The following is a 16,671-nucleotide window of genomic DNA, read 5'->3' on the forward strand; positions in this document are numbered from 1 at the left end:
GATTTGGGGGATGTAAAATTATTTTATTTCCATTAAAATAATATGAGGAGTTTTAAGTACGTTTAATTAAAACACAGGAAGAAACAAACCAATTCATTTCATTTTAATACAAGGTCCAATTAATTGAGTGTAAAAAGGTCATAAGAAAACTTGACAACATACGAATTTACAAAAAGTTACCAAGCTAAAAGAGAATACTTATTTTTGATGAGAAGATTGCATTTGTTTTCCACTTAAAATGTCCGCCCATTTAGGATCAAACTTTGTGGTTCCGATCATTAAATTTGATTACAAATTGTTCATCTAACAAAGAAGCTCTTTATTTGGATTTAACAAACATCATTTTTGAAAATGTCTGCTCACACTTATAGTAGATCCAAAAAGCTGCTTGTTTACAGCTAATTTTACACTAATTAAGAAATTTATTCATTTATTTACATACAAAATAATACAAATTACATACAGATGGAGTGGCTAGTAAGAGAAGAGTACTGAACTCACATTTGTTGTCGAAAATGTGAATAAATAATATTTTTAAAAATATTTGCTATAACTCTCGGCGGGCCGGACAAAATCTATCCGCGGGCCGGATGTGGCCCGCGGGCCGTAGGTTGGAGAGCCCTGTTGTAGAAGACAGTTTGTTTATATTGTGCATAAGCTTATAAATGTGATACCTGCTCTTTTTATAACAGATTTTTATAATTTGAATGGAAGACTTCTGAGAGAGATGGATTTATGGATTGCTTCTTGTTTTTATGTAATTATAGACATTCAATGAAGGAATAATAACTATTTGAACAGCGCGGGGTAACTTTGAGGGGTTAACAAAATACGGAGGACCGAGGAAAATACATAAAATGCGGATTGACTTATTTTATGCGGTTGTAACGTTGCGGTTTTAACGACGACTGGGGTCTCACTCAGCTCTGCCGGGGAAAAGCACCCTTCTCCTCCTCCTCGGAGATAGACAGAGCTAGTTAGAGAGAGAGAGAGGGGGGAACTAAAAGCGATAAGACGCACTGTACTGTTTGCGTTCTAACCACTATTGATTGATTGAAAGTCTTTAAATCGACTACGAACAGGAGTCACAAGATGTAAATCAAACCTGCTAGGGTGGGGCAGGGGTTACATTCAGGGCAATGCTGCCTGTGATTGCGGCTTGGAACAAAACTACACTCACTTATTGCAGTGCGAGTTGCTTGACACAAACTGCTCTCATGACCTCCTCAAATGCAATGACAAAGCCCTTCGGGGGGCTAAATTTTGGGAGGGAAATATATAGAATAATAGTTTTAAATTAGTTTCTATAGTTTTATATAGAATAAAAGTTTTTTTTATTGTGGATGATGCCCACATGAGCTTTTTGCTTGTGTGTGGGTAAAGAAAAGTGCGTTGGTGAATTGATTAGACGATCAAACGTCCATGTCATCGGCGGGATTTGTTCGAACCCACGAATCAGGCGGTGCTAGCAGACCGCAGTTTGTAACATCCCTATCACTAGACCGATGATAAGCTTCTTATCGTCTTGGACACTACCTGTTGTAAAAATGTATGTAAAATGTATAAATGTAAAAATGTATATAAATGTAATTTATATCAATCGCATAATTGTTAACTTATTGGTAACTGTAATCAGACTAGTGGCAGCTACCCTAAAAGAGACCTACTCCAGAGTAAGGATAGGCAAGCCTGTTGGGAGGCGTTTCCCTGTTAAGTATGGGGTAAGGCAAGGAGATGCGCTGTCTGCATTATTGTTCAATTTGGCTCTCCATGAAGCAGTAGAAGGTATCACGCATAGAAGTAGTATAGTAAATAGACTATGGCAAGTTTCTGGATATGCAGATGATCTGGTCATAGTAGCGAGAACAGTATCAGCCTTGAGAGAAGCCTTCACATCTCTAGCAAGCAATAGCAAACCAATGGGATTAGAGATAAACGAGGCCAAGACAAAATACCTGAGAATGTCACCAGCAGTAGGTAGGAGAGATGCTAGAGACATGAAGATTGGACCCTACACATTTCAACAGGTAGACGAATTTGTCTATCCAGGAACACTTGTGACAAGTAGTGGGAAAGTCTCAGCAGAGATCAACAACAGGATCATGGCGGGAAACAGAGCATACTATGCTAGTATCAAGCTATTCAAATCTCGAATGCTGTCAAGAGCTACAAAATTACAATTATACAAAGCATTGGTGAAGCCTGTGGTGTGTTACGGATCGGAAACATGGGTGCTTACTGCTGGAGATATGCAAAGACTGAGAGTTTTTGAAAGAAGGGTGGTGAGAAGAATCTTGGGCCCTGTTTTTGAGAATGGTCTCTGGAGAGGAAGAAAAATTTTTGAAATAGAGGAGCTCTTAAACAATGAAGACATTGTGCGGTCGTTAAAAGCTGGCAGAATAAGATGGATGGGACACATGTTGAGAATGGGAGATGGAAGAGTGGTGAAATGTATATGGAAGGAGAACATATATAACAGAAGAAGAAAAGGTCGACCAAGAAATAGGTGGACGGATGATGTGGAACGCGATCTAAGGACGCTTGGAGTTCGTAACTGGACGAGGCAGGCCGAGGATCGAGACAGATGGAGAGTCTATGTGAGGGAGGCCAAGGGTTGTAAAGACCTGTAGAGCTGAGGAGTAAGTAAGTAAGTAAGTATTGGGAACTGTAACATGGGGAAACTTATATTGCTGACAGTTTTAAAATCTACAAACAATATAAGTTCCTAAAATAAATACGCAATCATACTTGGCAAAACGATTTCTGAAAAAAACGTAACAAAACTCTAGCTAATACAGCACTAATGAATGACTAGATCTCTTTGAATAAAACTTTCATTAGGACGGAATACACCTTTGTGCCCTAAAATTTACCTATGTACTATTACTACTGTTCCTTGACTTCGGGTTGCATCCGTCGTGAAACACCCGTTAGAATCTAGTGATTCTTTGTGTACCCTTTTATTTTCTTCGATGAAGCGATGGTATCGATATTCATCCATTTTCCTACATAACATTTGGACGATTTGAGACTAAATTAGGAAATTGAAAAAGTTTTGGGCAAAAGCCTGTTTTTCTTTTCTGACTATTGTATTGTTTGCTTTATCCAATAAATGAATGAATAAATTGGAACACTTGATAGTGGGATGAATTTTGAATATTTTTCTCAATTATTGTTGGAAGATTTTTGTTTGGATTCGTATTTGAAAATTAATTGAATAAATTAACAATTTAGTAGATACATTTTTTAAAATAAGAATTGTGTGTGTAATTAGAGAAAAAATGCACTGCGCATACACAAAATGTGGAGGTAAGTCTGGTGGCATGGTCTCACCTACTCCAATGCTCATGAGTGACATCATAGAGAAACAATAGCATAAGTAGATATCCCATGGTATAGGTCGTTTATGTCGCAATTTTTACTGTTATCTCAAGCCGATTACTGTCGATTTTTACTGTTTTGACCGGGTAAGAGTGTATGAACGGCACAATATGAAAGACTACCAGCGTCACAAAGCTTCACAGGAAAGAATTACGTGGACTATCGGCTATCCACGTAGTTCTTTCCCGTGAAGCTGTGTGACACTGGTAGTCTCTCTTATTGTGCCGTTCTTACACTCTCACCCCGCCATAACATTAAAAATCGACAATAATCGGCTTGAGTTAACAGTAAAAGTTGCGACATAAAAGTCCTATACCTTGGGACATCTACTTATGCTATTGTTTGTCTATGGTGACATCCACTTCATCACGGATTACAGTTGATCTCACGAATCAGCTGTTTGGGAGGGTTTCAGGTTGTCAAAATCTTAATTTATCAAGTTCCCGTTGATTTCAGAAAGTCCAGTGGATACAGTGTCGTATATTCGAATGATATTTATCATATATTCCGAATAATACCAGCATATTGCCATTTGACAGAAGAAAACTAAGCCTTCTAACCTACCCTTTTACCATATCATATCAGGTTATGTAGTGAGATTCGACGTACTGAACGGCTCAACTTCTCACTTGTTACAGTTTCTCATGAAATGTCTAAGTAGGCACGTGATGAACTGAGACCCTCATATGCTTGAGCCTTGCCACTCTGTCGGAGCGGTCATTATGTACGTTCGAGTGACATCACCCTAATTCATAATAACTTGATAATTAATAATTTATTAATAATTATAATAATTTACAATAACTAAAGTATTTTAGTGATCTGAGAAATTCGATGAGAGCTACTATCCAAAAAGTATTTGCCAGCCCGGGAATCGAACCCTGTTCCATCAGTTTGCCGGATAGGTAATGCTTTAACCAAATACACAACTGACAATCTCTGGATAGCCGCGCTCATTTTATATTAAACCATAGCCATCCAGATAAGCTAATAGATGGAGATAAATGACAAATTACATTTGTTCAAATGCTAATGAGCATGGAATAATAATTTTATAAAAACGAAATTCCAAATTAAATGCTGTCAACCACCCCGAATATTTCTCGTACTACAAATATTGACAACTGGGTAAGGAAAAGCTAAAATGAAATATTAGCTGGCTGGCCGCAATGACTTAGTATAAAATGAGCGCTGCCATTCAAAGATTGTCAGTTTGGCTTATTTGATTGAAGCATTACCTAAGAGGAAAATTGGTAGAATCGGGTTCGATTCCCGGGCTGGCAAACAATTTTTGGATAGTAGCTCTCATCGAATTTCCTTCCAGCTGTTCACATAGTCAATATCTGCATTGGCAATAGCAGAACTCTTCGGGGTATTTGACAGCATTATTTAATTTGGAATTTCGTTTTATAATTATTTCAAATAAATGTTTGACGAACCATGTTTTTCATAAAAATTTTCAAGAATAGTGTTAAATTTAATACAATCACCACAACTTATCTAAATTGTTGCAAGTTCTCAGTGATTTATCAAGAGTATAATATTAATTTCTTATTCAGTGCTTCATCCTTCCAAATTTTTCGTTTCTTCACTTTAGACAGAAAATTTGACTTGAATTATTGTGAAAAAATAGTGAAAAATTAAGTGAAAAAATAGCCTAGCTTTTAGGAAGTTTACACCACAACTTATCTAAATTTTTGCAAGTTCTCAGTGATTTATCAAGAGTATAATATTAATTTCTTATTCAGTGCTTCATCCTTCCAAATTTATTATTTCTTCATTTTAGACATAGAATTGGACTTAAATTCTAGTAACTGGAAAGATAGCCTATATTTTGGGAAGTTTACTATGTATGACATCTGGGAGTAGAGCAGTTTTAGGCTAGGACTGATACTCTCGCCCAGTCATATATTTAATATGATTTGTAATAATTGCTGAATGAATGAATTAACTAAATTACCATCGAATCTGAACAACTTGAACTGATAAACTTTAAATTCTGTTTAAAGATTCTGAATATACCGAGGATGGTTATCGGCCTATTTGTGTTTTTCACAGAACCTTGAGGAGCATGCGTTACACCTCGCATTTGATAAGTGAATGGAAGAATATTTTTCAAATGAAAAGCAGAATTTTATCTGATAGAATTGAATTTCACACAGGAAAAGAGAAACTATGATAGGAGCGAATGAGCGAGAACACATTTGATAAATGTAGGTACGAAATATATTTCCCATGGATAGAACTAAGAGTATCTATACTTTATACATGTTCAACACAACAAAATATTACATTATTTATTAGAATTTGAAGAAATATAATCAAATTATTACTCAAAATATTAGAATTTGAAAAATTGTTATCACACCTGATGATCATGATCGGGGCGAGGCATCATTAGAGCCGTTGATGCTTCAGAAGCAGTGCGAGATTTTAGAGGACACGAGAACATTTTTTCAAATTTTTCAGTTTTCTGTCTCTTTTTAGGCGGCTGACAACTTTCTTTTGTCTTGTTTTCATTTGATTTCAGCGGCTGTTTATCGTAGGTAACATCCTGACTGTTTATCTCATCAAGGATCTGTAATAAATTAAATATAATATAATAATTTTAATGGTAAATCATGTGAACATAATCTAAATTTCGAACAAGTGTAAACTGAATTAAAAAACTGTTATTGAAATTCATTTCATACTGTCGGCATTCCTTATAAATATAATCTATAGAGTGAACGATATCTGTAATACCTAGTAGATAGGCAACTTACAGACACTTACTTATAGGCACTTACTTACTTGCCTAGTAGATAGGCAATACACGTTGTGTTAATACAAGTATAGGCACACTGTATTTATTATCTTGGTTTAATATTGTTCTGTGATTTTTTTATTTAATTGATGTAAAGGTTCTTACAATAGCTTCTTTGTTCAACGATGTTCAACTGTTAATTGTATTTGATTGTATGATAAGCTGTTTTGAATAAATGGATATCTCATCTTATCAATGAATGAAATAGATAGAAAATTATTATCAGCTTGCCAAGAAAGCATATTAAGACAAACTCATAAAACATTAGGTAGGAATTAAGTAATAAATTTTTAAAATATCCTCGGAAAAACAATAAATGCTTCCCATTGATTAGTCCGTTGTGTTTTACTTCAAAGTTCTGCTTTTCAATGAATACTGCCAAACTGGACAGAATGAGAAAACCGTCAGTTCTTATGGAAGTGTTCACATAATGGTAGAATGAGTATGTGTGAGCACTCTCATAACAACCTATAATAACATCATTATCATAATAACAATCATTTTCTTTCTCTGCCCAACATAGCGGAAATTTATTAGGAAGCAGGGAATTAGTAATATTGTGGATAATTGAATTAATGAACAAAATAAACGTTTAATCTTGATAGAAACTTTTTTGAGTACTGTAATAATAACGGTGTTATAAGGGAGTCTAGTTTCTCAATTTTTCTATAAATAAGTGTTTGAGATAATTTCATGTAGGACCGGTCTCTGAGCTAGGATTTAGCTAAGTTCTAGAGTTTAAACAGCTGGAGTCAGAAAATTGGCTTTCCGAAACGGGGCGTAGCCTAGTCCTGTTAATCTGATTGGGGAATAAAATTAAAAACTAGAAAATTGAACGCAAAATAAAATAAAGAGAAAATTGTGTAGAGTTTAAGATATTTTGAATTATTCAGGAATGTTTCATTTCGTCAAGGAAAACGTTTCCAATTATAGAAATGAGAAAAAAAAGATTATCATAAAAACTGCGACTACGCCCCGTTTCGGAAAGCCAATTTTCTGACTCCAGCTGTTTAAAGTCAAGAACTTAGCTAAATCCGAGCTCAGAAACAGGTCCTTAGTGTTATTGAAGCTGCGTGAGGCCAAGACCCTCATATCAATGGGTGTAGTGCCAAAGAGTAAGTAATGTTTTATCTAAACATCTCTCTATTTCAAAATAAGACTAAATCTTACCTCAAATTTTTATTCTAACAAACGAAGGTGAAAATGAAAATTGATTTGAAAACCTACCTCAACCTCTTTGCTGCCCACATAAAATTGATTTCCTTCCTCAATTTTGGCAAATTTTTTCCCAGACGCTCTTCCAAGAACTTTGCCATCAGTGTCCTGTCATTCAAAAATATAACTTTAGGATACTTTGACCAGAGATTTACTTCAATTAGTAACATTATCGTATATTTTTTCTAAATGCTTAATGTCAAGTATAAACATAATTGGACTGGCAATCGTTTTGAAGTTTGGTGCGCGGACCTAAACTTATTTTGGACTAATTTATTCATCTGAATACTGGAATGAAATAGAATAAAATGCCTTGGTAATCTGAATTATTAAACTTGAATTAAAAAAAAACACTTAAGGAGTGAAAATGCACTTACATTGGTAGTGACGATCGTTTTGACCTGTTGTTGGTCATCATCAGACTGTAGGAATTTACTCTAATGTCTAGGTGAAATATTAGTCTGATTTTCCACTTTAATTATAAAGTAAATGAAGCATTTTAATGATAAAGTGATTTTAAAAATAAATTTATGAATCTTAATACTAGAGTGCATGTGAAATGAATGATGAATAATTATTCGAAATAATATGACAACAATATGAGTTTTATTTGAATAGAGAATAATAATTCGCCTCACCTTTAAAACGACGACAGCGTCGCCGACTTCTAAAACTCCGTCACCCTCCCAAGTTTTGTGCTTTTTTTTCGACTGTTTACCATAGACTACGTTGAAGTATCTCCTGAAAAAAGGGCTTATTGATGACTCAATTAGAGTGATTCGAATTAATTGATTAAAATAATATTGATGATTTATTCATGCATTGACAAATACAATATCATTCTCAACAAAGAATGATTGAGAAAGAGACAGGACAACAGGCTTAAAGCCCAAAACTGTTCCTTAATCATCATCATTATTGGCACTACAGCCCATATAGAGCCTTAGCCTTCACAACCAAATCCTTCCATCCCTCTCGACATTCTGCTGCTCTCAAACTGTTCCTTAATGATATTCAATATTGATCAACAGAAAATATTAAAATGGAATGAGATGATACTATTAAGATACATGTATTATGTAATTTAAATATGAGAGATGAAGAATGGAATAGAGTGAGAGCAGTTGTTTCTCAAACTGTAGTAAGATTTTATTCAAAACGTCATCATTGTTTAAACGGAAAACATTGATGATATTTTTAAGAAATGTTTCAAGTGAAACTCGATATATATACACTCAAATTATTTATGGACTGTTTAAAATGTCAGTATTCCCCTATAGTGAGGTCCACGTTATAATGGCAGTGGATAAAGATAGAAGAGCAGCGTTGCCTGTTCTCTGCCTCAATTAATTATATTTCCACATTGTCAAAAACATATTTGGCATCGTTATGCAGCTAAAAAAGGATAGTACCACCTATTTTGTGGAATGATAGACAAGGATAGCAACATCAAAGTTAATCAAATACTGCCATTATAACGTGGACCCCACTATATAATTATATAACATGAATGCTCCTCATTCAATTAATGCTCAAATTTTCATGCGAATCTCACTATTATGTAGAATTCTTTACGAAAAGAAAATAATACAAAAAATTAACAGGATAATAGAGAATAATGATACATTATATAATATATGTTGCAATAGAGGTCATCACACACCCAGCTACGTTTAGCTAGAAAAACGTCTTCAAAAACTGTGCATTATTACTGTAGTTAAAAGAACTAAAGCATACAAGTTGATTGGGTATCCGTGGAAAAATACATCATTATTAAGGTCATTACACACCCAGCTACGTTTAACTAGAAATACGTCTTCGGAAGAAGTAGCCGTCCTATCTCCCAATATTGAAAGCTACGCTACGCTGGTTTGAAAGGGACAGATTCGTAGCTTGTATTTAACATTGGCAGATAGGCCGGCTACGACTTCCGAAAACGTATTTCTAACTAAACGTAGCTGGGTGTGTAATGACCTTAATAATTATGTTTTTTTCCTCAGCTACCCAATCAACTTGTATACTTCAGATCTTTTAACTACAGTAATAATGTATAGTTTTTGATTTATTCCATGTGTACAATTGTACATCAAACAGAATGAAAATTAAGTTTTAACCTTCTTTAACCTCAAAATTGTTCTAGAAATCAGATTTTTAACATAAATATATGTAATGCTAGTTCGCCTCAATGGTACACATTGGGTAACGCTAAATGAACGTGAAAATGATGGCAGTCAGACAAACTTATGTTCTCCTGACCGAAAACTACACAACATCTCAAAGAATTTGGAAATATACAGTGTATATCTAGGCATTTGAAACTCATGAGCTATATATTTGTTGTGTATCTGCCATACGCTAAATAAATAAATAAATACATCAAACAACTGTCATATACAATATAATAAAGGAAAGAACTGGCTTATACACGTACGGAGTACGAAAATCATGTTTGACGCATTATCAAGTCTGAACTACTGGACTGATTAACTTGAAATTTTGCATATAGATTCTCAATTAACCGAGGATGGTTATAGGTCTATTTTAAATTCTTTAATATATCATTAAATCAAGTTTTTAGTTCTTCACGTTTTAAAATGAACCCTTGCGGAGGACGGGTTACTTGCTAGTTAAAAATATAGAGACTGATGAATGATAATACCTTTAATACGTTCTGCTTCATTCATTACCCACACTTGTGGGATTGATGGGGTCAAAAAACTTAATACACGTAATTCAACACACAACATAATTCAATCAAATATCTATAAGAATATTCGACAGACATTCTAGGAGATGATAGATGATAAGAGATATCTATGACAGATGATAAGAACTTCAACTTACTTGCTAGTGGGAGTTTCTTGTGAGGAATCAGATTTCGTTTCAATGTCTTGTTGGGTTGGCTGCACTTGACCACTTTCCAAGCATTGGCTACTAGGGGAAAGGTCATCTTTCAATTGACAGCTATCTTCAGTTTCAACTGAATTTTCACATTCCTGAGAGTCACTGTTCAGAAGCTGTAGAATTTGCGAAGTTCCACGACCTCGACTCTGCGAACCTTGAAATTATAATGGAGAAAAATTAATAAATCATGCTGCTAGAGTTGCTATGCAGAAACTGTTACTCTGAAAAAATGCAACATCTTTTGGCACTGACTATTGTAGGATATACAGATTGTCCGACGAAAGGTGTAACAACAGAAGACCATAGATTCTACATAAAGTTTGAAACAAAGAATGTCAAGTAAAATGTTCTTATATTGAACTGTTTTCAAGATATATAGATTTTTCTATATTTTTGAGAAGTACGTCAGTACCTAACTAGAGAACTATCAGTCAAATTCTATCTCTAAGAATATGGTGGGAAAGAAAAATAAATTTCCAATAAGATTAATTTGATTAATAAGAAAATTTGTTCCTTTGACGTCTCATTACCCTCGTACAAGCCAACAGCTCATGAAGGCGTCATCCTCAGCAATAAAAAATAATAATTCTCAGAAAGGCTGATAAATTGAAATCTTTTAGCATTGACTGTTGAAGAACACTTCAACAATGAAAATGGGTGGAATGCCTTCAACTACTGTAAAATATTCTTGTAAATGTATAAAATATCCCTATACAATGGGATATATTCTTATCATATCTTATCTCTATGGTAGACTAATGTTTACTGAAGAAAATTTATTCTCACCAGAAACTGATGCACCAGAAGCTGATTGAGGTGGTTTCCACTTCTGCGAAGGAGCAAAGGATCGCCTCATAATAAATTAAACTGAAAAAAATTATTCTGGTTTAAAGTTTAAATGGTTAATAAAAACGCACACCCATTCTAGATCAATGCGGGACGCGAGAAGACATTGTTTCGCTTGCTACTCCATAGATCAAGTAGGTGGTCTATAAGGCAATAAAATTGAATATTATTTTTTACTAAATATTATGTCAATAATAGATTATGTAAAAATTAATTAATCATTGAAGTTGCAATCTTGTCCAATCTAAACTTATAGGTACATTAAATGACACAACGCTCTATCTCAAAATATTCAAAGTAAATATTAGATAGATAGATAGATAGATATAGATATAAAAGTGCTTTATTGAAAAAAAAAACAATATTTTACCAGAAATATCATTTTAAAATATTGCATACACTATACGGCTTGGTCAAAGACCGTCAGCCGGAAATTCCGAATTACTAAGATAAATGAACACACATTCTTCAAATCAAAATAAAATAAATAAATGAGTCTCTTTGGATAAAACAGAAGCATTCTGACATTTTATATTTCTAATGTGATCCAATTTCTTTCTTCATTTTTTTAAATAGAAAAAAAAATAAAGTCCAAATAATACATAATGATCAAATTTCTTGATAATACACAAATTAAATTAAACAACCTGAAAAAGGTTAAAAAACAAAAAGAAAAAGGTCGGAAAAGAGTACCCAATGACTAAATTACAAAATATACAACTTACTATGGCACTAACCAAATATGCGTAAGAAGGAAATATCCATGTTACGCTATTTCATTTCTTAAATTAGATTGGATTAATTCTTTCTTTTTCAAAAGTATATAGGCCTATTACCTTTGAGTGGAAATGATCTAGATGAGAACGAAACAGCACCAACTTGGCCTCAATTACAAACATTGACAACTATTGAGATGATGTATGACAATAACAACAATAATAATGGGGGTTCATTAGTATTTTAATATCAAACCAAACTATTAAATTATTGAAATACCTCAGTAATTAAACTCTTGAATTAATTGCCACCTATAGCGCCAAGCATCTCTACAAAATAATGCCAGCTTTACCCAATCCTTGCCGTTCAAAAAATCAAAAAATGCTTCCTGGTTAAGCTCAATAGCTCCCAAATATCTACATCTCCACTCTGATAGAATGGGGCATACTGCTAGGAAATGGAAAATATCCTCGTTATCCCCTCTGTTACATAATGAACAGCGCATGTCTCTATTTTCCAACCACGGCTTGTAGTTCAAATCTATCAATCCACATCTTGCCTTCATCACCCATTTTATAAGCGCATGGCTACTCACCTCCTTTATATAGCTCGCAGATCCTAGACCCAATTTCAGTGCTCTGTAATGAATATGAAAATTTGCCGCCGTTGCACCTCTCAAAAGATCCTCCCTGAAATTCTCTCTCACCCCATCCAACAATTTCAACATTTCTCTCTTCCAGTTACCCATATTCTGAGCGGAAAAATCCAAATTAACATTGCACTCTGTTGCCATTTGTATCCATGCCTTGTACCAAAAACATTTCTTCCTTATTACCTCCACAGCCATAATCTTTGGTAATCTATCATTTTCCATTTTCAAAACTTTATTGATGTATTGAAAATGAAGCTTCAATGTATACTCGAAAATCAGCCTTTCATCCGTTTCAAGAAACAACATGTAATTTGGTGTGTTATTTGGCAAAGCTAACAATCTTTTAATATACAATCGTTTTAGTTTCTCAATGCTATCAAATTTCTGAAACCCCCACACTTGTGCCGCGTAACAGATTATTGCTCTACTACATGCATTAAATAATACCGATTTAGCTTCAAGATTGATTTTATTGTCATTTATCACTCTGTTCCAACCAACATTCAAACTCAATTTTGCAATCTGTAACCTCTCCTTCATGTGCTGCTCCATGCTCATTTTTGGTGTGAATGTCACCCCCAAATATTTATAACTGTTAACTTGTTCCACTTCATTGCCTCCAAAAAACCAGCGCTCATTTCTACCCATTCTTCCACCGTTTCAGAAAACTAAAATTTTTGATTTTTCCAGGTTGACAGTTAGATTCCACTGCTCGCAATACAGTTTCATATTATTTATCATCCTTTGTAAGCTAACAGGAGAGTCTGACAAGAGTACAATATCATCGGCGTACATTAGTACCCTTATTCGTTTGTTTGCCACTAGTATGCCTCCCTCTAGAGCATCATCTAAATCATTCAAAAAGATTGAGAATAATAACGGGCTGATCACGCATCCCTGCCTTAAGCCCATCTCTGTAGCAAAGCTCTTTGTCAGGCCATCTTTACACCATACACTAGCAATTGTTTCACTATTCAAAGCTTTTAGTATATTAATCATTTTTGTGGATAAACCTAGGCAGGATAACTTGTAGAAGAGAGCGCTTCTATCAATAGAGTCGAACGCGGCTCGGTAATCGACGAAGAAACAGTAAACTTTATTTTTTCTAATCTGCAATTTCAATTGAATAATAGATGAAAGAGTGAAAATATTATCGACAGTTGAATAACCTTTTCTGAAGCCGGCCTGATATTCATTGAGAATATTTCTGTTCTTGACCCATTTATCAATTCGTTTCAACAAACATCCACAAAACAGTTTTGCGATAACTTCCATAAGTCTTATACCTCTATAGCTCTCTACATTTTCTCTCTCTCCTTTCTTGTAGAGTGGGAACACGATCGATAACTTGAAACTGTCTGGCACGTCACCCGAGTTGAAAATTCTATTAAATAGAATTATAATCTTATCAATTAGACTCGACGGAGCATTTTTGTAAAATTCATAGGAAATGCGATCCACTCCTGGTGCTTTATTATTTTTAGCTTCCTTTATAACTAACAACAACTCTCTCATTTCAAAATTCCTATCCATCTCTAAGTTCTCCACTATAGGGACTGCATACTGTACTGGATTACTTATCAATTGAGGATTCCATAATTTGAAAAAGTAATTCACCCAATCTTGAGCATTTATAGAATTCGAAACAAATTTATTCCTATTTTTAAACTTATTTAATCCATCCCAGAAGCTTTTTGTATCTCTTGCTGAATTTAAATTATCAATAAGTCTGCAGTTGAACTCTTTTCGCTTTCTCTCGCATAAACTTTTGAATGAACGTTTCACTTCAAGATAATTTATCCTATTATATTCAGAGTGGTTGTTTCTGTAAAATTTCAAAAGAGACATGACTAATTTTCTCGTATTCCAACATTCCCAATCAAACCATGGTTGCTCAAATTTTATATTTTTTTGTCCAGGCTCCTTTATCTGACTGCTTCCTGACGCCTCTATTATACGTAATTTTTTATACTGTCCAATAATTGACGATTATCACTGCCTTCTACAACCATGCTTTGAACAATATCAGTGACTCTATTTTTATAATTCTCAATACCACACCTTAATACTAGTTTGGGCAACAGAGGCAGACAATCATGTTGCTTATCTTCGCGTGCCATGTATAATTCTAATTTTATGGGCATATGATCGGAATACGCACACGGTATTACTCTAAAATTGTGAACATAGCAAGTAAGACTCAATGGCACGGCTGCTATATCATTAACTGACGCACCACTTGCCCCAACAAACGTCATCTCACCCTCCTTATCTCCTTCTGTTCTCCCATTAACAACAATATAACCCAGATTATCACACATTTCTAAATACTTTCTTCCTCTTGAATTTATAGTCAAGTCTTTTGAGGTTCTTAATAAGTACAATCCTCCTAAATCATAATCAGTATAATCAGTTACTCTCATTCCTTGCATATTGCCTATTCTAACATTCTTATCACCTATCAACGCTATTTCTAAATCTGAATTCTCCAATAGGAAATCATACAGCTGTTCAAAATCTGTCTGCCAATTATTGGGATAAATATATACAGGTAATAAATGAACATCCTTATTTTCACTAATCTTGACAATCGCTACTGGTCTAGCCTACCTCTCACTCTCTCTACTCTAATACTATCTTTAAAAATAGAGTTTTTATTCAAACCCAACAATAAACCCCCACTAGCTCTGCCGTAATGAGAAACTCTCACACCCCAATTCCATACAACTATAAAAGCTGAGAGATACGAATTAAAATAACCAGCATCTTTCTCCAACACAAAAGTTTCACTTAAACATATTACGTCGTATTCTCTTAGGATATTGAAGAAACTGTTCTCTTTAAGTTTACTTTTCAGACCACAAACATTATAATACAAAATAGACAGAATAGAGTTTTCACCTCGACCGTTTCCTGTACCTATCTGACCGTGTGGTGATTGAGCCGTGGGCGCGGGTCGGCCTCATTCGTTATGAGTAAATATTATCATACATTATAAAATTAAGATAATAATTTTAACTAACATTATAAATTCTAATCTCTAGAGGCTACAATCTAAACACCCCGACAGTCGGCTATATTTTCCCGCATTTTGTTCCATGTTGAAGTACAATGTAAAACTAAACAAAAATGTACTTACAAGCCAATAGTAGATAACTTTACCGATAACGATAGTTTAAATTTTATGTAGTTATCATAGAAAAATGTAACTAAAGAAAGTAAAATATGTTTATAAACTGATGTAAAGAAGAACACATTTTTGGGAATTCTAACCTAAAAGTTTAATTTTCTTTTTAAATTGTTTGATTGTTGTCAACAACTGCCTTATAAATTAGCAAACAACTTTCACTTTCTTTAACTTCCAGTAAAAGTTTGCTGATCGAAGCAACGAGTAGAACAAAATACAAAAATTATTGTTTCATAATTGATGAATATTAAATGCAGGTTTCTTATTAATTTTCAAGTCGAAGCCATGTGATGCCATCTTATTTACGAGGTAATTGGAAACAGATTCAAAATTACGGCATTTGAAATCATGGTCTAGTGGATTACAGTATATGAAGTTTAATTGTAATCAGTTTTACAATTTGAGATTAAAATATAGGCTGAGGGGGTTTTACTTTTGGTACGTTCTTTAAGGTTTAGGCAGAACTGAAGTAAAACAGGTGTATTCTGATCTGCCATCATCACACATCTCAGAGGGGGGAACCCCAACTGTTCGATGGGAGAGCCGATCGACAGTAAACAGAGATGGCCTTGAAGTTCCTAGCGTTCCACAATTCCACTATGAATACTTTGAAGTAATGCGCATGCGCTGGATCGACCAATAGAATTTACACGCGCGACTAGTCATTACATTTCAAAATTGCTAATACTTTGAAGTAATGCGCGTGCGCTGGATCGACCAATAGAATTTACATGCGCGACTAGCCACTACATTTTAGCCTAGGTTTCTCTTGACGTAATCACGCAAAAGTCTGCTGCAGCTATTGCTAGGGAAGTGTTTTCTGACTTCACGCGCGCAATCTCTGTAATTCCCTCTGCGTCGCGCACTCAAGAATTTTACTAGTAATTCAATTGTTCCAAAAAATAATAATGCTAATAGGTTTCAACTTGATTCAAATCAAATCATTTATTTGCCATACAACAA

At 34.4% G+C, this 16,671-nt stretch overlaps 1 protein-coding gene across 1 annotated transcript in view; it reads right to left on the reverse strand.

The window, feature by feature from the left end:
* The window catches only part of LOC111045498 (DNA repair and recombination protein RAD54B), a 57,759-nt gene extending 41,927 nt beyond the window's left edge, over window positions 1–15,832 (reverse strand). The window contains exons 1-6 of the mRNA XM_039419996.1: window positions 15,661–15,832; window positions 11,093–11,173; window positions 10,247–10,460; window positions 8,041–8,143; window positions 7,415–7,510; window positions 5,750–5,959 (exon numbers count right to left, since the gene is read on the reverse strand). Coding sequence (XP_039275930.1) covers window positions 5,750–5,959; window positions 7,415–7,510; window positions 8,041–8,143; window positions 10,247–10,460; window positions 11,093–11,162 — 693 coding nt within the window. The 5' untranslated portion in view covers window positions 11,163–11,173; window positions 15,661–15,832. The remainder of the gene's footprint in view (window positions 1–5,749; window positions 5,960–7,414; window positions 7,511–8,040; window positions 8,144–10,246; window positions 10,461–11,092; window positions 11,174–15,660) is intronic.
* Window positions 15,833–16,671: the final 839 nt, after the last annotated feature.

The sequence above is a fragment of the Nilaparvata lugens genome, chromosome 2, assembly GCF_014356525.2.
Source record: "Nilaparvata lugens isolate BPH chromosome 2, ASM1435652v1, whole genome shotgun sequence".
In the NCBI taxonomy this organism is placed as follows: domain Eukaryota; kingdom Metazoa; phylum Arthropoda; class Insecta; order Hemiptera; family Delphacidae; genus Nilaparvata; species Nilaparvata lugens.